We start from the raw sequence: 24847 nt of genomic DNA, 5'->3' as shown, positions 1-24847 counted from the left end.
CATGCCTGACAAATTCAGTCCCGCTTTGACAATGAATTATTTCGTACCTGAAAATATTAGAAGCTATTATTATCAGACAGGATCTTTTGGTATTTTTTGATACAACTCATTTCCAATAAAATGCACAAAACATAAATCGTTAATGAGACGCATTCTTAATTTCATGTAAATAAAGAATCTGTTCACAATAAACTTTGTTTTTACTTACCTACCTCTGTTTGTCCAGACTACCACTTGTTAATGACATTTCACATTGAATTTCAGAGTTCTTCTTTCAATCAATAACACCAATTTCTGTATCATTTGATATTTGCTTTTCCGTTAAATTCTTTATTGTGTCGGTTGGATATCTTTCGATGTCGACCGCGGTATTGCTGAACGATACTGTTCTTCCTAAACAATTCACGTTACGTAAAAGCAAAAAGCAGCATAACCTCAGTCCACGGCTTTACGCGCGAGAGTTTTACAGCTTTAGTTTCATTTTGTGTACGTTGGCGCTCTGCTCAGCAGACGAAAACATCGCCGCAGAGCGATTTCATCGACCAATGAGATCGAATTATTTGGCGTATGCGCATTGTATGTATAGTTTCAAGCACGGTCTTACATACAGGTCTTGCGACTCTGAGTTTCGACGTGGGCCTCTTAACGTGTCAAGCCGCTAGCGTCGCTGCGATCGAGGGATGCCCGGTGCGACAAGGATGACGATAGTCGCGCTCGCGCGTCACATGGGCGTGGAATCAGTCGTCAAAGGCTTATTCAAACATTGTAGGTTATGTTGATGCATCCCTCGATCGCAGCTCCATCTGGATTTTTCTTCAACAGAGGAGCCACTCTCTACCATTGGAATTCTATTGAGTCGCAAGACCTGTATGTAAGACCGTGGTCTCAAGAGATTGCCCCGGTATATATGTATGTATGTATGGCTTTGCCAATTCACAACGGTGACGCTCTGCTCCTCCCTGTCGGTAAGCAGTGCGAAGCGACGCGCGCGGAAGAACAGAAAAGTAAGCGGTGTGTGTTTATTATTCCTGTTTCGGATCTAAACCTAGACGGTCGATTTTGTCAACCGAAGTGTGACTGTATTGAATAAAGATTCAGAGTATTTATACATAAGGAACTATGCTAATTGTCATCGAGATTCTGACAGCCTTCGTTCTTCTATTTAAAATCCTATATTCATTAATGAAGAGATTTCTTGTAACAATTGGGAAAACGTTGTCGATGGTTGCGAACAGCCTGTAATAAATACTGCAACTGTTGTTTATCTTTAGTTAGGCAGCAGTTATATTCTTCAATTAATGCGACTCCGCGTTCAGCAACATCGTTGGTGACTTTCATGGTTTTGAAAAATTGAACTTTGATCTTGAATCACTTTTGAACGAGTGGACTAATCAAAAAATGTTATGAGACCTTTTTTGTAGAACGCTCAATTCTCCACAAAGATCAGAATAGCGCTTTTTTAGTCTATTGGTCGTTTAAAAGGTATAAAAAGCAGAAGAAGCGAAAATTATTTTTCCTATGTTATTCTTATGGGAATCAAAAAATGCGATGTCGACTATCATAATATTAATTTTAAGGGCTCATTCTTTCACAGTAATTTTTTTATACTTAAACGAAACTTTTGAGCCTGTTTGGAAAAAAAGAATTTTTTTTTGAATCACCCTAATAAATATCGTATTTAAAAATGAGAGAAAATACAACTGATCTTTGGCAATGATATTTTCGGACACAAATTTACAAATTTCTTCATACGTGTAAGAATGAACATCTAGAGCTGTATGCCACGCTGTCTTTGGTTTTTCTTGACATTTCTTTGATGCCACTGTATTTTTGTAGTTTTTTCGGCATAAGGCATGGTAAAAAATCATTTTATCTCGCAGTTCCAAGTTATGCAATTTTTGCACGATTTCCGTATTGCTTAAGTCCACTGCACTTTGCCGTATGCCTGTCAATGCTTTTTCCCTCTCTAATAAATGTAACTGTTGCTCTCGGCCTTGATGTTTCTTGCGGTTGTTATTACAAAACACTCAAACAGGAATTTCCAATACCTCTTCAGCCGTATCAGATTCCTAAGCCTCGTCAACTGCAGCAATATTGTCACCTCCATCGACATTCTCATCTTGAGCATCAGCGTTCTCCGCGTTTGCAACATACTCGCCACGAGCAGCCTCGCCTCGGCCGCCGTCTACGTCTTCAATGTCAACTTCAACAGCACTATCGTATGGACTGACAAATAATTCATTGATAAGTCATACATGATATGTAAGATAGTACGATTATAAAGATTGAAATTATGCAAACGCTACGTAAAAAATTTAAGTAAATACTTTGTGCACAGCGGAATTATAAGTTATGCCCTAAGGTAGACAAAATTTAAATATTTGCTGAAAATATACAATTTGCGTAATAGAAATACTTACTCTGTCGTTAAAGACGGGGATGCTTGCTTTTTCGGGTCATATCCTCTCTGTTTTGGCGGTAATGCTGTGAAACGGTTATGGCGCCGACTATGATATTTTTGGAGGTTGTTTGCATTTTCCCGCAATACAACGTTAGCTAAAGCCAAACCAGAGGCTCTCGCAATTTTGAATATAGCTATACACTTGTTCAGCTTGTCCGCACCGAAAAGGTTTCATTTTCCAGTTTCTTTTAAGCAAAACACACAAAACGGCTGTACAGTGAACATCTTCGCAGCTCCGATCGGTCCAAGTTCAACGGTCGCATTGAATAGCTTGGCCGATTTCGGAGCAGAGACACCAAATTTAAATAGAAGAGGGCTCGCTGCAACCGAGTGTTCTATTCATGCAATTTTAATGTGCGAATTATATAGGCTATATAAATATTTGCGATTCTTACTTTTATGTGTGAATATTCATTGAAACCCTTTATATTCAAAAACCTCTGAGATACAAAAACGGCATGGACACGTTGTGTCGAGTAATGACAAAAATATAGAGAAATTGTGGATTCGAATATTATAGGTGAATTGAAAAATTAACGACGGAGCCAAGAATCGAACCTGGTATCTAGAGATGCTTTGCCGGAGACTTACTCCGCTAGACCACCTAGCCGTCCTGACTACCATCTGATTAATTTCTCTCATCACCTGTATTCGAATTTCTTTTGGTTGAGTGTGCTGTGTATTCGTGTAAGTTGCAGATTTCGTCGCAAGATGCACAATTTGAGACATGTGTATGTGGCTTGTTTACAAGTGTAACTCAGTACAGTCTAATATATAATATTTTCAATACACCTAAAATATTCGAATTCACAATTTCTCTAGCATTTTTTCTCGCTTCATATTAGATATGATTCTTTCATATCGTCTCATGGACGGCTGGGTCGGTTCTAAATGGTTTAATATAGTAGTATACTGACAAGGAAGGTCACCTTGCTGTACCCCCACAACCTGGGTCAAAAAAGTTATATTTTGTAGTTCACACCGGAGTATAAACCCTCACAAAAAATTAGCGGCCTACTCGCATATTTGAGGGGTGAAATTAATTCTCAAAAATCGGTGGTTTTTTTCGTTTTTTGCTGATATCTTCGAAACAAAAATAGATACGGCAAAAGTTTAAATAGCAAAAATGTTCATTTTTCAGTGCTCTGCAATATTACGTAGTCGGAAATTATATAGAATTTTTTTGTTTTTTATTTTCATAAAAAAAACGGGTTTTTTTACACATCTTTCTCTATCATTGCATAATAAAACGTAATTGTTCCGATTCCACATTTAATGATTTCAATCTACATTTGTTTTTCACGTCTCAAGAGGTCATGGAACCGGAAAGTTATTTTTTCAAACGCAAATTTTTTTTATAGATTTGGACTGATTACATGTTCTCACCATAATCAAACTGTGAGGTCGACTGTTTGAAATACGCTTTATTTTTCCATGATATCCCATCTGAAATGTTTAATACCGTTATATCAGTAAATAACGAGGCTCTATATAAACTGACTCTTGCCACATTTAAGTTAGTATTGACGGTTTCCGTTCATTAAAGTTTTTTGGTTATAGGAGTGCATTATGAACAACGTATTGAATACTGTAAACTTTTTCAAAAATGTATATCAATCCCCTGAATATCATAAATATTTTGTCGACTTATTTTATGATGATGAATTTGCCTGAAACACCAGTGAATGAGAATGAAATGAAATTAGCAGATACAATTAAAGAGTTTCTAATTGAAAGCATAAACAGATACACGAGAATCAAAATTGAAGAAGACGAATGTTTGGAATTGCAGGAAAAATTCAAACACCATGAGCATGAAAATATAGAAGACAGTAAATTGGAATGGGATTCAATTTCATCTGATGAGGCCGATGACTCTCAATGTACAAAAAATAAAGATAAGATTTCATTGGATTACAAGAAGAAAGCTGTGGAGTTTTGGAGAAGTGGAAAAACAAAAAATTTGAATATTCGTACAGTTGCACACCGTTTTAAAAAGTGATTTCTAAAACACAATTGAAGTGTTGGGCTCATCAAATCAATAAAGGTGGGACTTTTGAAGAAAAATTATATGAGATATCTCAATATACTTCAAATCGCTTCATTGAAGCAACTGAATGTGGCAAGATAGCACACGATATTGATTTGCGACGATGGGCTTTGACCGCACATAAAAATTTCATGAATTCCGATGCACGATTCAAAGCGTCAAAAAAATGGGTGATTATGTTCAAAAGAGCACATCGCATTACGTCTCGGAAAATTACAAAATTTATCACCCGGAAAACTATAGAAGACTCAACAAATCTCAAAAAAACGGCTGAAGAGTTTACAAATAACATTAAATCTGTTATCAACGACCTTGGTCTGGAAAACGTTTACAATTCAGATCAATGTGGATTTCAATTTGAAATGCATTCTCGTCGCACTCTTGCAAACCAAGGATCAAAAGAAATTGAATGCGTTGTTCAATCGATATCTTCAACAACTCATTTTTATACGATTCAACCAACGATATCCGCCGATGGAAAATTACTTTTACCGTTATATCTTGTATTGAAAGAAATCGGTGGTGACTTTGGCCCACGCGTAGATAAAACGTTGTTCAAACACACAAACGTTTTTGGTTCGGCATCGAAATCTGGAAAGTTAACATTGGGTAAGAACTATTTAAATCATACATTCTTGTGGCATATTAAATATTGTAAACCAAATCAAATTAAATATTTCTTTCGTTTTTTCGACAGATCATTTCAAACAGTGGCTAACCGAAATCTATTTTCCGAATGTTGGCGTCAACAGTGCGATTTTAATCGACTCCTGGAGTAGACACTGTTCAGAAGCAGTTGATGTAGTAACTCCTCCTAACAAAAAAATTGTATTAAAAATTATTCTAAAAGGGACAACAGGACAAATACAACCATTAGATGTGTTTGGTTTTTGAATATGGAAAAATTTTGTTCGGCATTTTTCAGATATAGTAATTCTCTCCGGTAGCGATATAAATCTGCATTGAAGGAATAACATCATCAAACTGCAGTCACTTGTTCACAATTAACTGTCTTCCCCACGTTATATTAATATGCTTAAATATGCATGGTACAAAAGTGGGTACATAGAAAATACACCCCCTGAGTTCATCAATCAGGTGACGTTTGGTTTTGGAGATAATTCGGAACCACTATGTCACATTTGTGGTGATTTAGCTGTTATAACATGTTCGTGGTGCAAAAAACTTTTGTGTCTCAAACACTTCTTTCAGGAGTATCATTATTGCAATGAATACATTTCATAATACGAAATGAAGAAACTGATAAGTGCATTGTCTGCTTTTTTTCCTGTCATGAGTACTAGACATTTTAATAGCTATATAATATATGAATTAAAGGTTTCTAGTAAATAAATAAACGACATGCATGTGAAATGAAGTTTTATGTAAAATGAGAAAAAATCATGTGATACTTATTTGCTGGTACTGAAATGGATGCACAAAACTAAACTAGATGTAAAAGATTTATGAGTATTTTACGATAAGGGTGGAACAGCATATGTGGATTTACTAAACCTATGTATAAATGTCAACATATTCCGTTTGACGGATTTGTCAACCTTATTTGATTTTTAGGCGAAATAAGAACTTTTTCAGTGATCAAATGACGAAAAATGTATTAAAAAACACTTTTTTTCAAATGATAAAAAATAAAAAAATTGTTTCCAATTTTTGACTACATATTATTGCAGAGCACTAAAAAATGAACAACTTTGCTCTCTAAACTTTTGCCGTATCTATTTTTGTTTCGAGGATATCAGCGAAAAACGAAAAAACCACCAATTTTTGAGAATTAATTTCACCCCTTAAATAAGCGAGTGGGCTGCTAATTTTTGATGAGGGTTTATACTTTGGTGTGAACTACAAAATATAATTATTTTAACCCAGGTTGTGGGGGTACAGTAAAGTGACCTTCCTTGTCAGTCTCACCTCTGCGTGTCGATCTTGAGTGCCGTATACACAATACGCCAGAGCGCGAAAAAGACAATTCCCGTCGGGAATCATCTTGATAATTTGTATGTTTATTTTTTGCGTGGCAGAAACAGACACCTATAAAGATATTTATCAAAGACTGTCATAAACAGTCGATGACAGCTGTCAAAGGAAGCTTTGTTTGCTAGATGCGTTTTGTTTTGTTTTCGACATCTCACCCCACGGCCAACTTCGTGCGTACACTATTGTTATTATAGGCTCCAGGCTTCCCTTTTATTTGTTCGAAACTTTTTTATTAGATAGAGAGATGATGTTCTCAGATTTATGAAACGAATACAATGAATGAGGGAAATCGGAATGTATTTTATTTTATTAATCCGAACACATCAGTTTAGTTCCAAGTCTATAGTCTAATTCTTTTTCGCTTTTTCCGGTCTGATTTCTTCGCTATCCGTCGACCGTCAAGTGCACATCATTGTACACCGATGAATACAAATTTCGACTTACTATGAACCCTAAAATATATTGAATTACAACAATAATTAGTTATTTAATGTCACATTATTTCCGTATTCGGAGGAATATGCATTACATTATTCATTATAAGTACTACAATAATGGTAATCGTCGGGAAAATGATAAAAATATAAGGATTTCTTGCACCAAGAATAACGAATATTCGCAATATTATCGCATCCTGAAATTTCACAATGTGAGGAACACGTTTCTCCGAAAGTGTCCACAGGATTTTCTAATCTTTTTGGCTTCACTTCTGTGTAACTACTTTCAAACCAAGAATACTTAAAAAGGTCGACATATCGTCGAGAAGATAATTGATTGTGAGTCAGGGATTGCAATTCAATAATTTTATTTCCCAGGTATACATTTAGATCATAATTCATCAATAATATACTGTCAGAGAAAAGTCTGACAAAAGTTTTCCACACCCTAAAACCATCAACGTCAAGGGGTCGGATCTTTCCGGTTGCTTCTTTAGGGATAATTTTCAATGTAACGTCTGTATTCGGAGGCGCTGCCTTACGTACAGCTGTAGGGCATTGGCTTCTCCACGAATCAATCAATAGTACACTTTTTGAATCAACGTTAGAGAAAAAAAAAACATGTTACAACCAAGTTTTAAAATTTTCTGAAAATCTAATAATATGATACTTCCTACTGTACTCACTACTTTTTCATTTCCATAAGTGAATAATCATGAAATTTATAACCCGTTCATACCTGAAGTAATTTAACAAACTTCTATACTTCTATGTACACATTATCTGGTCTAAACAATGTCTGTTGCACAATTGGACCGAACATACCACTTGTTTCTTTTAGGACCAAAAAAAGTGGGGAAAGAAGTATTCCTTGATCCGATATAGTTGACTGAATTGTGTGACTGCATATAGTAGAAGCAACTGACTGCACTAGACATTCCACCTTTTTTTCTCCTTCGACTGCTAAAGTTCTTCTAGAATGCATCTCCAATTCGAAACCACTTGGATCTGAATTATACACATTCGATAAATCCGTGTATTGTTATATTTTACTTCACACCTTGTACACATTGTTCAACTTGTTCTCTCAAACTTTCGGCATTTTCAATCGTTTTTTTTTTGGTGATGAATTTATAAATTTTCCTTAATACAATACGATGGGCGATTTTGAATGAATTCACCCAATGTTCAGATGCTTTAAACGAAAAGTCTTCATGGCCTATTTCTTTTTGGGTTTGTAGAGCCCACCTTCGTGAATCATTATCGTGTACTGGTAATCCAGCATCAACAGCGGATTTGAAGTTTCGCTATGTATAGTCACAAATTCTAGCTATTTTTTCCTTGTATGTTCCGCCCTTATTCAAATAATCATTCTGATGACGTAATTGGCGAACAGATTTTACTTTTTTGAACTTCTGGTGGACACTTTCAATGTTCAAATTTTTTGTTTCAGACCTCCAGTAATCAACTGCTTTTGACTTGTATTTGTATGACAAGTTCTCCTCATTGCTAGTGCATGCGTCTGGGGGCGATTTTGGTTCATGAATTGCAGATGCCCATTCTTCATCCTCTACTATTTCCATTTCTAATTTTTTATACGGTTCTGCAGGGTACGGGGAACTTTCTTCCTCAATCTCAACGCCAGTGTATTCCTCCATTGCATTTAACAATATAGTTTCGAAATGATTTTCCAATGTATTTGAATTCCAATTATTTGAGCAATATTTATTGCTTGAAATGTTGGCGAAAGTAACTGTAAAACGTTGAAAGGATTCATATTTATTTTTGTTATGGAAAAGCATTAATGCACTCTCAAATTCTCAATTACATATAAGCCACAAATAACTTATGCAAACACACCACTGCTGATTTAAGAATATGAACTGAAAGCTGCCAGCATATAATGCCTGCTGTTGATGAACTGACCGCCCGAATTTCCAGCGAGAATTTAAACAGTCGCGAGAGCGGTGGGGACAAGCTATTTTAATTTTTTGAGCTCTACTGGTTTTCACGCCAGTCAATCAGAAAAACTGATTTTATTTTATCTCAAGTCTCGCATGATACGTCGCAAAAGGCAGATAAAATTAGAACCCGCCGAAACAAAATGTAATTGTTTTGGTGCTTCTGCGTCACAAGATAACTTCAATTTCTTCAATGGCATACAAGCCATTCCATGTTAACTTTCCGATTTCTTTCAATGCTTCAAAAAATAATAATAACCAAAGTCCCAAATGTTTACAGCATTACACATGTTGATTCCAAAATTGTAAGCTCGAAATCGATTCCAGTTACCTCACAAGCTACTGAAATACCGGGCTCCGGAAGATTTCACGATCGTAAAAGAAACTATGCCAGAAACCGTTCGGCAATTTGTGGGAGTGTTTTTTGTTATAAATGCAACCGAAATCGATTGAAACGAAGAAACTCCCAAATTGTTGCCTAGAAAGAGCTTTGTAGTGTTAAATAACACGAATCGAAGCGAAATAGTGCGATTCTAATGGGAATTCGGCTGCACGTGTATAAAGGTAGTTCACCCCTAAGAAACGTTATGTCGAAAAACGCAAAAACACGTGTCCCCTACTTTCTTCTGCTGTTTCAAATGCAATTAATTTCATTTAAATCCGAACAATAGTTTTTCAGTTGTAAAACTTTTTTAACTTTTAACCCCTACAATTTTAGACTATTCAACCCTGTCGTAATCGGACAAAATACATTGTTCATTATTCGTCACAGGAATTATTCTCCAATTAGTTCAATTCAAATATCTCAACTGGAACTATGCAAAACTGTGAAACAACCACTGAAGATGTCCAATTTTGGGGGCTGATATCACCCCTTCAAACTGTTTTTCGCGATTAAAAAAAATACGTGTCTCTCAAATTTCGATGAACAAACACATGCTTGAAAGGTCGAAATTGGGGGGCAGGCGGGACACCTCAGCAGTTTCCTTGTCATGAGCAACCTGCAACATCATAGGTCGGCGTCGAAGCAACAAAATACTATATGCTTATGGTAGGAAAGAACCACTAGATACATTGAGAGCGTTTAAATCAAATATTGAATTAACCACAAAGTCGACAGCAGTCGACGCAGCAGTAATAGTTCTCGATGGAGACGGTGGGGCACTACTAGGGAAAGAAACGGCATTAAAGCTAGAAGTACTAAAGATTGAGACAAGTATCAACGCGGTAGAACAGAAAAAATTAACAGAGAACTGGGTAAAGGAATTTGAGGAAGTATTTACAAGATTGGGGAAATTGAAAGATTTCCAGTTACATATACCAATCAAAAAAGACTTCACACCGGTAGCTTAACCCGTAAGAAGATTACTACATCACCTCAGGGATATATGAAGGACAACTAGTCAACGCACTGTTAAAGTCGGACATAATCGAACGAGTCGAGGGACCGACACATTGGGTAATGCCAACACACTTAATACCAAAGACAAAAAATAAATGGAGATTATGCATCGACATCGAAGAGCAAATAAGGCAATTGGAAGAAAACGTTTTCTGATACGTACTATCGAAGAAACTCTACACTTGTCAATTTTTCGTCACGATTCATACGAGACCTTGCAACAACAAGCGAGCCGTAGAGAAGATTAACGAGAAAAAATTATAAATTCAAATGGAATGAAGAACAAGACAGAGCCGTTCAGAAAATCAAGGAAGCGATAGTCCAACCAAGGATATTAGAATTTTTCCAAATGTGTGTAAAGACACAAGTCATTGCAGATGCCAGCCCAGTAGGTCTTGGAGCTGTATTAATCGAAATATAGAAAGACGGTCCTATCCGACGTAGAAAAAAAGTACTCTCAGACTGAGAAAGAAGCCCTCGCATTAGTATGGGCATGTGAAAAGTTTCACCTGTACCTATATGGAAGGGAATTTGACCTAATAACTGATCATAAGCCTTTAGAAGTTATTTTCGGGCCGAGATCGAATCCCTGTGCGAGCGTAGAACAATGGGTCTCACGCCTGCTGACCTACAGGTACAAAGTAATCTACAAGCCAGGGCGATCCGATATTGCCGACCCCTTGTCAAGACTTTTGGACCTTCAAGGAAAGCCAAAAATAGCGGAGATAGATTTGGTACGAGTCGTCGTTGAGGCTGCAGTTCCAAATACAATGAATCTAGAGCAAATCAAAAAGGAATCAGATGTAGACGAAGAAACACAAAACGTAAAGAAAAGCTTGGAAACCAACAAATGGGAAAGGGAACAAAAGATGTACTAAGTGGTTTGACATGAACTAGGAGTAGTAGATGTCATACTTGTACAAAGCACACAAATTGTCCTACCAAGAAGCCTACACAAAGAAGCAATGGAAATAGCCCATGAAGGACACATAGGAATCGTTGGAATGACGCAAAGACTCCGGACCAAAGCCTGGTGGACAACATTGGCTAAGGATGTGGAAAAATGGTACAAATCTTGCCACGGATGCCAATTAGCTGGGGCACCTGACCCGCCAGAACCAATGACGAGGACAACCCTACCAAGTGGACCATGTGAACTAGTCAGCATGGATTTTCTGGGATCACTTTCATCGGTCACTATCTATTAGTTTTGGTCAGCTACTATAGTCGATTTTACGAGATGGAAATTATAATGTCAATTACAGCTAATAAACTACTTGAGAGATTAAAAATAATATTCGCCCAATATGGAATTCCAAACACCGTTATAAGCGATAACGGGAGGACATTCATTGAGAGGGAATTTAAGGCTTACATGCAAAAACATAGAATACACCAACACTACAGGACTCCGTTATAGCCTTCAGCGAATGAGGAGGTTGAATGTCAGAACAGATCAATAGAGAAACGATTAAGGATAGCTCACGCGACAGGGAAAGATTGGAAAGAGAAAATCTGGAAATACCTGTTTGCATACCGGACTACGTCACACAATACAACAGGAGTAGCACCTGCAGAACTCATATTCAATCAAAATATTAGAACAAAACTACCCGACTTGACTCTAACAAACGTTGAACCGCATGATGTAGAAATCCAAGACAGAGACCGTCTAAATAAGGAAAGAGGGAAGATATACGCCGATGACGGAAGAAATGTGAAAGCAATGCAGATCTCGGAGTGAGACCTGGTATTAATACAATAACAGAAAAGAAATAAACTGACGACACCACTCAAGTGAACACCATTGACTGTAGTTCAAAAAGACGGAAACTTTACAGTAGCTGAAACACTGGACGGAACGAAATACCAAAGTAACTCTACGCAATCCAAGAAATACGTTGAAAGGCAAGACTCAGCGAGAGTATAGCTGAGAATAATCCAGTTACAACTAACGCGACCGAACAAAATACACAGACTTGACCAGAGTCACAAGATAGAGTAAGACCTAAAAGAAACATGAAGACACAAACCGATTTGATGATTATATCTCAGCATAAGTAAGGAAATTTTTATGAAGAATGTTATATTATATATGAATATTTGTATATGAACATTATTGTGATTTGAAGGAAAAAAAAAAATTACAAAAAAATTTACATGTATGTCGAAATAGCTTAACCCTTATGTGTGCATCCGGGTACCCACCTCGTCACATTCTTGCTTGTCATTTTGTGAAGATTTTTCTTTCAATCTGAGCCTCTGGATCTAAGCAGTTAAACTCTTCACGAAGAGATTCCCATAGCTATATTTCGAAAAAAAAAAATTTTTTTTGCAATAAAAATATAAACTTGAAGTACGGTTAGTCCCAGGGGCACCTAGGATACCCGGGTACCCACTACAGAAAAATTTGATATTAGATTTAATGTATTGATCTGTAAATCAATGTTAATGTTAATAAATGTTTCTAACTGAGCAAATGCGTCACTTCTGGGCCTTTGTATACTTGAAAAGAGATGTAACTATCTAACTACCACTTCCACAAACATTTAGAACATCTGCTGCTCGATAAAGCCAATATATTGACTGCGGAGCACTCGAGATCTCCTCCTTCGATCTCTCTTTGTGGTAACTACATGATACTTTTAGATATAAATATAGCTTAATTACTTTTTAATTATATTCACTCAATTAAGTTAATCGATTTATAATGATTCTGTTCACATCTGAACTCAAAAAGTAATTAGAACTGGAGGTGGGTACCCGGGTACCCTGGGTGCGCGCATCAACGTAGGAGAAATTGGGTGCGCACATAAGATTTAAAAGAAAGAAGAGAATGTAGTGTTTGAATAGAATGATCTAGATGGCAGTATAATGCGAAAAGAGGATAGTTAGAGAAATCAAAGAAGGGGTGCCAATAAAGATATACGTGTGCAACATTAAGTCCGAGTTTTAATACGTTATCTGCCTAATAAGTAAGAGAGCAGACATTAAATTGGAAAACAAAGAGTATTATAGAGCCTATGTTTCTAATGTTCACAAGTTGAAACAAACGCAACCAATAAATGTGTCACTTCGTTCAATCGTATTCACATTGATACCTCATTATGATGTAAGTGATGCATTTCGACCATACGCGTCCTTTTTATATCATGTTTTCTTTCACAAGGATACAGATTATTGTTTTGTTATTTACCTGTTCCACTTTCTTGAAAACCCTCAGTAGGTTGAGACCTGCCAACTTTTTGACATCATCTTCTGTCCATGAAGAATCTTCCAGTAACGCTGCTAAGAGTTGGGGATACTTTGACACATCTTCCAAGCCCGTCGGCGTACTGAAATGTGCATCAGTGCGATTATGTAATATTCACCACGGTAAAGATTAGATTATTTCATGCTAAGTGAATTTTGAGATTTATGGAAGAATAACCCATCCACTAACTATAGATAATGAGTGCATTCGCGTAGCTTGTTCATTATCCACTGATTTCTAGCAGCCAACCCCATCTATACTTCAAGTTTGTCATTTTAACAAATATAATATGTATAAAATGGTAGTGCGTATTTTGGACCTTTTGGAAAGACTAGGATATCACCCACATTGGTTCCAAATAAATAAACATAAATATCTTTGAAAGCACAGGGATTTTTTCCAACCCTCAACCCTCTTAGAAGTATGTGAAGTTTGCCATTTAAAATATATACATTCTCAATCAACTTTGAGTAGACGTCGTAACGTGAATGCCTGGTGAGCCCGAAATATATTCCACGTTGTCACGTGCAGACCATGATCTGATAGATCTCGTCCAGCGTGTTAAAAAGAACATATATATTGTAACGGACAGCTGATCGAGGTCACCACCGACATCAGCTATGGCCGTACATACGACAGATCACAACAATAACAGACGGTGACCGATGCCTCGCTGACACATACTAACTCGACGATTCACCGGCCAGGTCATGGATATGGAAGAGACGACGACGATGTAGCGTGATGTGCGATCGCGACGAATATATAAATAGGAGAGCCGTGGAGAGGATCGGCAGCAGTTGACCGCCATAGCGCCGAACTGACCCACTCGTTATCAACTTTTTTGAAGAGAAGTTGTCCGGCAAAGAGCCGAGCTGAATCACCCAGATCTTTTAATGAAGTGTTCCTCATCTGGGGGGGCACTGTCGAATTTAGCTTCGGTAACTCGTAAGATAGAAATCCAAGTAAAGCGCTTAGATTCAAACTTAGAAAATTTCACAAAGAGTAGAATCCACGAAAGCACGAGATTTCTAAAGAGATAGGAATTTCAGCACAGAGCATAATATAAAATTTGAACCATAAAAACGATCAGGAGTAGAACCTATGAATTCTCACAAGAATATTTTATTTTGTTTTTTTTTCACTGTTCATTTTAAAAATTTAGTTATTCTGAGCGCTGAGCATGATATTGTATCATTTCATTTGTTGGCTTGAACAATTTACTTTAATTAAAAACTTATATTGGTTGACTTGCAAAATTTATACAACGCGTCTATTTCTCTGATCTACACGGTTTGTTTATTCAAAATTATGAATTGCATAGAATAAACAGGCAGTCAAGGTCATTCCTGGTCTACAGGATAGGCGTTGTATAGGGGTCATCAACTCACGACTGAAAGTAGGCAGGCGACTCTGTTTACAGAGTTCGCAGATACAAGGAAGCACAGGGAAACCTGTGTCTCCGAATAGATGATATACTCCTCAATCTATTGTCTCCGATAGATTGCATAAGCAAGACTGCTGTTGTCATGCGTAAGGGAGCATAAGAGAGAGAATATTATTCATAAAAACAAGGCGGCTGTGACTCATATCAATATTTAAGCGAGAAAAATTTACCAGAAGGTGTCCGTTCTAATTGGCTAAAATTAATGTAATGTACTATGATATACACACATTAACAGCCACATAAAGATGTCTAATGTGCACATGTCAACAAGTCACACACACACAAGTCTGAAATGTGCCTCTCGCGACGAATTTCAAAAATATATCTGTAGAACATCCAGTCACGCTGCAAGATAGTGCATGAAATAATGGTAATTGCAATTACGCAAAACCTAATCATCCGACAACGCCTGCGTTGTGCACATATAAAGCATCTATCAAGACGTATTATCGCGCGGAGAGCCTGCGCTACAACTTGAAAAATGTGCGAGTTAAGGATTTTCGAAAAAACGGTGATTTTTACGGTTTTTCCGGTTTTTCTCTGTCAATAATAATTCGATCGAGTCGATTTGGCGCTAATTTTCTTCGTATTTCAATTTTCTACAATTCGTCTGTTCAGAGCAACGAGATTTCTTTATCAGTTTTCATTCTTTAAGCGAAAAACTCGGAAAAATATGACTTTTGGCCCTTAAATTTTTATAAAAAATTATTAAATGATAGCTGCGTGTCCAAAAAATGGCAGAATATAAATACGGACTGTCTTTCGTGTAATGGCACAAGTGGTATCCAGCTACTATTTTTGCCAGGCAAAATTCTTTATTGCTTTTGTCCAAATCAAGAGTCACTTCATTTGCTGTGTACGCGATAATGACAGACTCTGTCATAAAATATGTATTTCAGGAGTCACGTTTTGGATCGTATGGATTAGAAGAAATTCCTACGTGACGTTATCTTTGAACATTTTTAGTAAATGCAGTGCCTGCATCAGGGGGATCTTGTATGTTATTTTGTTCGGCTTGTTCCCATGTACAATGGATACTACAAAAGCAACAGCAAATACTCCACAATCTGAGACGTTGGATTGCCATTGAACCTTCAAAAACCTTATGGGCTTACTATCAAACGGATAGAATGAAAACAGGTGTTCTAAATACTACTTCGTATCTTTTTCGAATGTTTTTGAATTCATAGAATCATAATACACATTCAGTGATTGCCACCCCTATGCAGTATTTCAATGTGCTTCTCAGTTCCTGAGACAACCTTGATTGTATTCAGAAATTGTGGTCGACATTTTTCACGTGGTGAATATTCGAAGAAACAGCTCTTTATGAGAGAGCTATATAAACTGATCCATGTGTTTATCAGTTAACCTTTTGCCTCAATTATACCTGTATATACAGACGTCTCATCCAGAATTAGGCGCTATATGCGTTGTCTCAGTTACTACATTTGTGAGAACATTGCCGTCTTGCGTTTGAGGAACACTTTTGTTCATCATATTATATTCCCATTTAGCTTGTGAATGTATTTTTTTTTCAATTTTTTAGCCATGCTCTATTGCAGATTTCGCGGATTCGTCGTTTGTGATCATTTCTATGGTGTATGCGTGTACGACATGAGCAAGACATCGAGCGTGAGGGGGAGATAGAATGTAAGGGGTGAGACATCAGTTCGATGGTCACGTCCGCCAAATAAAGATATAACGATAATTCGTCTCTCCGTATTATTATCCTGTTATCTCTAATACACTACAGTGGTGACGAGGAAAAGAACCCGGAGTCAGCAATAGTGGTTTTCATACGGTACGAATGAGCGATAAAACAATAAAGCACAGTGACGTGACTGAAAGTCTGTATGAGGACGAACTCAGTGATGAAGAGCAGGGAGAAGAAAAGTGTATGGCAGAAAAACCGAGCAGCAGTAAGGGAAAACTGACCTCGTGGATATACTCGTACAAATTAAACAAAGCAGAATTACAAACTAAGCTCGCAAATATTCCTGTGCCATTCGATGAAGGTGCAACTGTTGATCAACTACGTAAATTGCTGGTGACAAGAGTTAAGGGCCAAAACCATAGCCAAGAGGGAACAAGTGTACAGCCAGTCGTGATGGCGTCAGGGACAAACAACAATAACCAGAATGTATTACTAAAGTTTAATCTGGAAGAAGATGACTGGGAAATTTTTGTGGAACGGCTGGAATTCCATTTTGTTGCTTGTGATATTCCGGATGCAAAAAAACCGGTGGTTCTGTTGACACGGTTAGAAGTGAACACGTATAATCTACTCCGATACCTGGCGGCTCCAAGGAAGTTAAAAGAACTCACGTTCAATGAACTAAATAATTTAATGCAAAACCATCTAGCACCACCTCCGTCGGAGGTCGCCGAAAGAGCGAAGTTCGCGAAGAGCACGCAAAAACAAGCAAAATCTATCGCGAATTTTGTGGCTGAATTGAGATTGGCTGCGCGATATTGCGAATTCACTAACAGCGATGAATGACTGCGCGACCAGTTTATTGCGGGAATATAACACAAAGCAGCCAAAGTCGAGCTATACAGGAAAAAACCACAAACATTCAGTGACGCGGTAACTCAAGCTACGAGTTTCGAGGTCGCCAATAACTACGCTGAAACGCCTATCAACACACCGATGAACGCCGGGATACATCACTTCTGTCGCGGGGGACCGCGGGGGCAGAGGCTGGAAAAATCCGAGGATCCAAGAACGAGGCCGAGCAAAGGAGCCAGCAACACCGGAGCGACGGAGTCAACAAAGGGCGAGCACGTCAACAAAAACGATGGCATTTTGTTTTTGCTGTGCAAGATCTGGGCATGAGACGTCGGTGTGCCGTTATAGAGATTACCCATGTCACCGATGTGATCAAAAAGGACACTTAAAAGTAAGGTATAGCAACCCAGCGAAAACATTGACCATTGACAATACAGAGGCCCTAAAAAAAGAAGAAAATGACCACGAGATAGAGGACTACAGCGAAGACGATTTCCATGACGATCATGGCCAATACGCATTCGAAACGGTACACGGCGATCAGCAAAAGTCGATAAATCAAATCCGTGATTGCGTGGATCCCCAGTTCGTAGATATTGCGATAAACGGAATATCGGTTCGTATGGAATTAGACTCGGGGGCCGCGGTAGCCACAATGTCAAAAAAAGATAACATGAGATTGTTTCTGACAGTCACGGTCGAAGAACCGAAGCAGGAATTTCGGGTCGTGGGCGGAACAATAACCAAGCCGTTAGGGGTGATGCGTGATTTGGAGATCGAATTTAACAGGGTAAACGCAAAAGGGGTCTGTTATATAGTCGAAGTGGAAACACCGTTACTCGGTCGGCCGTGGTTAAAAAAATTAGGGATGTGGCCATGGCCATGTTTAGCTATAAAAACTGTCCAGCATTCGAAATCAAAGAAGAATGAGAGGGTTTGATTGAGAAAAAATTTCCGAGTCTATTTTACAATGAAATCGGGACCTACGCGAACGGTAAAGTGTCAATTCAAGTAAAACCGGGAACTCTGCCAAAATTTTGGCGACCACGGCCACTACTGCTTGCGTTAATTGACCGAGTCAGTGCAGAAATCGATAACTTAGTCGACAGGGAAATTTTAAAACCGGTTAACAGCAGTGAGTGGGCAACTCAAATCGTGCCAATCCTTAAGAAAACAGAAGGGTCAGTAAGAATCTACAGAGACTTCAAAACAACGTTAAACCCCTCATTGATCGTTAACCAATACCCGCTGCCGAGAAAAGAGATGTTATTCAGGCGGTTAGCGGGGGGGGGGTTAGATTTACAAAAATTGACTTGAAACACGCATATCAACAAGTCTTACTCGAAGAGAATAGTCAAAAATTCGTGACGATCAACACGTACAAAGGGTTGTTTCGCTATACGCGCATGCCGTTCGGGATATCATCGGCGTCAGCGGAATTTCAAAATATCATGGATAAGCTCACAGCTAGTCTTCCGGACGTTCAATTTTTTCTAGACAACTCGATAGCTACAGGCACATCGAAAACGGAACATTATTACAATGTTATAAACTTGTGCGAACGATTTGAAAAATGTGGGCTCAAAGTAAATAAAGGAAAATGTGCGTTTTATAAGAATAAGATAGAATATTTTGGATTTATCGTTGACAAAGAAGGAATTCACCAGATGGAAGAAGCTATTCGCGCAATATGGGAAGCTCCGAGACCGCGAGACGTTGAATAATTAGTCCTTCCTGGGCGGAATAAATGTACACGATGTGTACATCGAAAATCGAGCACAAAAATTATAACCACTGTATAAACTGCTGCAAAATAAAGTTAAATGGGAATGGTCAGAAGAATGTGAGAAATCGTTTATTGTAATTAAAAAAGAAATGGTTTCGCCGAAAGTTCTAGCTCATTACGACCCAAATCTCGAGCTTATATTATCGTGCGACGTGTCGGTGTATGGGGTAGGAGCTGCATTAACGCAACGAGACAGAAACAAAAAAGAGCGACCGATCGCGTTTGCATCGCGAACCTTATCGTCTACCGAGGAAAAATATACGCCGATCCATAAAGAAGCTACGGCAATTATATGTATACGGGCTGACAAAGTTCTACATTTATTTATACGCGCGACACTTCATCCTTCGGACAGATCACAAACCGTTAACACTTATTTTTGGACCAAAAAAAAAGTATTCCTATTATTGCTGCAAATCGATTACAACGGTGGGCATTGTTCTTAACGGCGTTCCAGTATACAATTGAATACGTAACATCTCAAAAGAATGTGTTAGCAGATGCGTTAAGGGGTTATATACAGTTACAATTTTCAAAAAATCGATTTTTTTTTTAATTAATTTTCTCAATTTACATATATTTAAGAATACACACAGGAAATTTCATATCGTTCCGGTGAATATTTTCAAAGTTACACGCAAATTTGAAAAGGCATTTCAGATTGCTTGAAAGTACAAGGCCGGAGCGGAGGCGCTTACCTGGAACGCTGTCCCTTTTATGCACCTGCCTATTGTAAATGTTCCCTTCTATTATATTTAGATGCGTAAAGCAACAGTGTGTTTTTATTTTTTTCATACCTGAAAGGTAAATTTTTATTTTTCTCTCCCCAAACTTTAAAGGCGTTTTTTCCAAAATGGTGTTTACTAAGTCGGTGACCAACATCACTCGAAAACGGCTAAACCGATTAGTCTCAAGTTTTAACACGAGCTTCTTAAATGTATTTTTTAGTAATTAATCGAAGATTTTTTCTCACCGATAAATATTTTTTTTTTATAAACAATTCAAGGCCGAAATTTTGGTCAAAAATCGATTTTTTTTTTTTTTTTGGGAAACCACCATTTTGTCAAACAATTTTATCTTGCTTATTCCTTCGATTAATTACTAGATTTAACATTACTTCAACAAAATCTGTTTGGTTTTTTGATCTCTGAGGATCCAGTTCAAAGACATAGTGGTCACCGCAAAACGTCTTTTTTGAGAGGAGCTCCCGGAGATCAGCTGTAGCTCCTTTCCAAATGAATATTTTTACTAATACTAAGTCTTAAAATACAGTCAAAAGATACCATAATATGTGTACAAATTTTTAGACCAATAAATTTAAAAGTTTTCTCAGAAAAAATTCTGGAAAATTCTCTTTTTTTGGCCTTCTAACTGTATATAACCCCTTAAGTTGATCACCGTTACCAATAGCTGCGAACGATAAAAAAAAAAAATTCAGGGAATTTCACACCTGGAAGTGTTGGAAGTTGGAGGATTGATCGATTCAAAAATTGTCGCAAAGGCCTCAAGACGAGATTTAATTTGTTATCAGGTTAAACGCGCAATGATGGAAGGTTTGCCGCGAGAAATGCAAAACTCACATTCGGAACTCAGTAAATACGCAGTTGTCGAAACGAGTTAAGGGTGGATGGAGATTGTTTATTGTGGGCCGCGCGAGTCGTGATACCGCGAGAATTGAGAGCGGCTATTCTCGAGGCGTTACACGCTAGTCATTTTGGAATTGTCAGGATAAAACAAGTCGCGCGATCTTATCTATGGTGGCCCTTACTAGATAGAGATATGGACGAGATAGAAAAGTCGTACGAAGCATGTCTGGAAAAGGGTAAGGCGCCACCGTGGGTAACGTTGACGCCATGGAGATGGCCGGAACAAGCTTGGTTCCGCATACATGCTGACTTTCTAAGTCCGTTTCATGGACTTGTGTTTCTGGCAATAATCGACGCACACTCGAAATGGCCGGCATTGCGAATATGAAAAACACCACGACAGCGGAGAAAACGATCGAATTTTTTAAAGAGATATTCGCGCGCCACGAATTGCCATATCAAGTGGTTATGGATGATGAAACAGCGTTCACAAACGTAAAATTCTGGGAATTTGTCGAAGGATCAAAAATTAAGCATAAGCTTACACCACCCCACATCCGGCATCGAACGGGGTGGCGGAAAACTTGGTCGGGACGTTTAAAGACAAAGTTCACAAGATGATACGTAGTGGCGTAAGTTTAGACGATGCAGTAAGAAAGTTTCTCTTCGATTATCGTACAACGCCTCACGTAACAACCGGGACTACCCCAGCATCGCTATCGTACAAACGGGAATTGTGTACGCGTTTTAGCCTTCTGCAACCATGCATCAAGGAAAGAGTAGAGAAACAGCAAGCAGCGTAAGTGAAGAATAGCCCGAAAGGGTGTAACGTGATTTTTGAGGTAGGAGAGAGAGTGCGAGTGAGAGATTACGGCAGGAATGCCCCTGAATGGTCGGACCCGACGGTGATCGAGAACAAGACGCCGGTAACACATGTAGTTCGAGTGAGTGGGGGGACTAGCAAGCGACATAGTAACCAGATAAGGAAATGTTCGCAAAATTCGAGTGAGGGGGAATCACAAGCTACGACGCGTGGTAATAACAAAACGGTTGACAATGAGCTACGGAGATCGAAATGCTCGCGACAAGGAATAATGTTTGAATTATATCGAGTCACGTAAGTAGTCATTATGATGGCATAATGAGGCTGGAATATTGTATTGGAATATTGTATTTGGAGTGAACAGAAAATAGAGAAAAATCGTTATACGTCAACGCAACCTTGTTGTATGAGAGGCGAGAAGTGTGGTGTATGCGTGTACGACATGAGCGAGACATCGAGCATGAGTGGGAAGAGAGCGAGACAGAGCGTGAGGGGGACATGGAATATAAGGGGTGAGACATCAGTTCGATGGTCACCTTCGCCAAATAAAGATATAACGATAATTCATCTGCCCATATTATTATCCCGTTATCCCTAATACACTAAAATTTCAATATTGAAATTATTGCTGATTTCGATCAGTTCTCATTTAGGTACCTGTACATGGTGAGATTCCATTTGTACAAACGAGAGTAACAGAATTATTAGGACTGTCAAACGCCATCTTACTTTCAGACTGTAGTTAAAGAGCTTTTTTGTTGCGCTGATCACTCTCATTCTTTCCTTTTTTTGATTTTGTACCTCAGTTCTTTTGTTGACTGTATGATTAATGGAAATGTGGACTATTTCTTTAACTATTCTTTTATACCAGTTGTTTTCTTTATCTAATATTTTGACACAATCGAAATTGAAATTGCGACCTTTAGTAAGTGAATGTAAGTCCAACGCTGACTTATCTGGATCCAGGGATTTGATATCATATTTTTGATTTGAGATACGTTTTTTTGAAGTCTTTTTTAATTTTAATATCCATTTGTAGTGAATATTTTTTCTGAATGCTCTCATTACTGGACTGATAGTTATAAACCACATTGTTTTTTTCCTGACCGTAGTATGGCATATTAATGATGGATGGGAAGTTTGCTATTACGTCATCTCTGAAAATTAACAGTGAGTGTCTTCGCATTAACTGAACATCGTACACAATTTTTCCGGTTTTTATCCATTAGGGACTGAGATCGCTGATGCGATGGTAAATACTCTACAATATCGGTCAAGTTGAGCTAACGTTGAATTATGGGCGTTTACACCGTCTTTGTGTCAAAGGGCTAAAAGGGAAAGAAATTTCTTAAATATGTCTTATGGTTTCTGCGAAGAATTTTTGAGTTAAATGAGTGATATATAAAGATACACATTGCTCTGCAGTATTTGTATCTGCTCTGAATTTGGTGAAATGGGTCCGATTGTATCTGGCAGACATTTTTGGTTATGTCTCCTGATGTAAGATATTTATTGAAGTTAATTTAGAAAAGAAAATTTATTAAATTCGACGAATAATGGTGAACCTACACCATTGCTGTAGCAGGGTGGTAAGTTTTAAGTGAATAATAATCGATAATAATGAAAGTCAAGGAATATAACCAGCAGAATTCTCATCATCGAGTTAGATTTCACCATCATGCCAAACGACGGTTAGGCAATGAAATACATTTACTACATGATATTCATATCTGATTACGTTATCATCAATTTCATTCCAGAGTGGTCATATTCTGTACATTTAACATATTTTTCTCAAATAAAGTTGATGACATTAGACACTCCATCAAAACTACCGTGCAAAGAAGCTGACAAATTTTCCACAGTCACGTTTAAGCTTGACTCTGTCGCATAGGGCCCTTCGTGGTCGCGTGATTTCTTGTTGTATGTATTGTAACGTGGCGTTTCAGAGCCGCCTGTCACAAGGACACATAACGGAAGAAAATCTCTGGAAAACGCGTTCCTGACGGGGTACTCCAACAGAACTCGATACAAAATAGGCAATACAGTGAACTCCCGTTTATCCGAAATGATCGGCACGGAGGACGGTTCGGATAACGAAAATTTCGAATAAACCAAAGTCCCGCGTCAAACACCCCGAATTGCATCAATACCGCGAAATATGATCGTAAAACGTGCGTACGTAGAATGCTATTAATATGGTTGTGAATAAGCCTGTATGTTTTTGACTGAACAATTTGTGTTGACGGGTTAAACAGCTTTTAAATGCTAAATAACAAAGCTCGTTTATTTTGCGTTGATACAGAAAAAATCCATCTTGGTTGGCAGCGCGAAAAAACAGGAGTTTCAATTCTACTACCTACTCTTTGAATCAAAAAATGGTCTAGAAAAATATGAAACAAAACTAAAGATTACTCAAAGAAACAAAAAGTTTATCAACAGGAACTTTAAAGTAAGAAAACAAAAAACTTCCAACTTATGGACGTTGAAGTTCTAGGACGCTTCGTTAGAATTTATTTTTTGGTAAAAAAGTCTGTAATGTTTTTTTGCTTTTTGGATTGAGAAACTTTTGTTGCGGCAGTATTTCTCCAACGTTGGAATCAAACGATTTCGAGATAAGTCGCCTCCTCCTGTTGACTGATGTACTCCAGGGCGGTTTGGATCGCTTCGTAACCGACAGTGTGAGGAATCTTTTTCTTTGCTTCATCATCAGAGACATCTTCTTCTGACGCTTTCTGATTGGTCACAATTTGGACGATTTCTTCCTCCGTCAAATCAAAAAAGTCGTTTTTCATCCACTCTTGAACGTCTTCGAAGTTCGCGTCTTCACAATCCGATAACTTCTTTAGTAAATTCACCAAAGTTACGTAATTTTTATCTGTTTCTGGCACGTCAGTTGGAGTTTCAGTGTTGCCTTCTTCTTCCGACCACTGATGAGTTGCCTTATGATCTAAGAGTTTTTTCTGAGATCTCATGAGAGAAATTGGAGGAATTAGATTCCAAGTTTCAGCAATCCAATCAACGACACTTGAAACATCAATTTTTTTAAGAGCTTGCACACAATCTTCTTCAGCATCAATCTATAGTCACCGATTAAGTATACCAGCAGCTTGCGTCTGTAATGTTTTTTCATC

General features: G+C 38.0%; 1 protein-coding gene across 3 annotated transcripts in view; it reads right to left on the bottom strand.

Annotated features, from left to right (window-relative positions):
• Positions 1-24847, bottom strand: part of LOC124221964 (dipeptidase 1) — a 1639756-nt gene that overhangs the window by 82220 nt on the left and 1532689 nt on the right. For all 3 annotated transcript variants that reach the window (XM_046632456.2, XM_046632457.2, XM_069137092.1), the window contains exon 12: positions 13503-13641. In XM_046632456.2, coding sequence (XP_046488412.1) covers positions 13503-13641 — 139 coding nt within the window. The remainder of the gene's footprint in view (positions 1-13502; positions 13642-24847) is intronic.

The sequence above is a fragment of the Neodiprion pinetum genome, chromosome 6, assembly GCF_021155775.2.
Source record: "Neodiprion pinetum isolate iyNeoPine1 chromosome 6, iyNeoPine1.2, whole genome shotgun sequence".
NCBI lineage: Eukaryota > Metazoa > Arthropoda > Insecta > Hymenoptera > Diprionidae > Neodiprion > Neodiprion pinetum.
The sequence above is the reverse complement of the archived record's forward strand: the minus strand, read 5'-3'. Positions and strand labels throughout refer to the sequence as shown.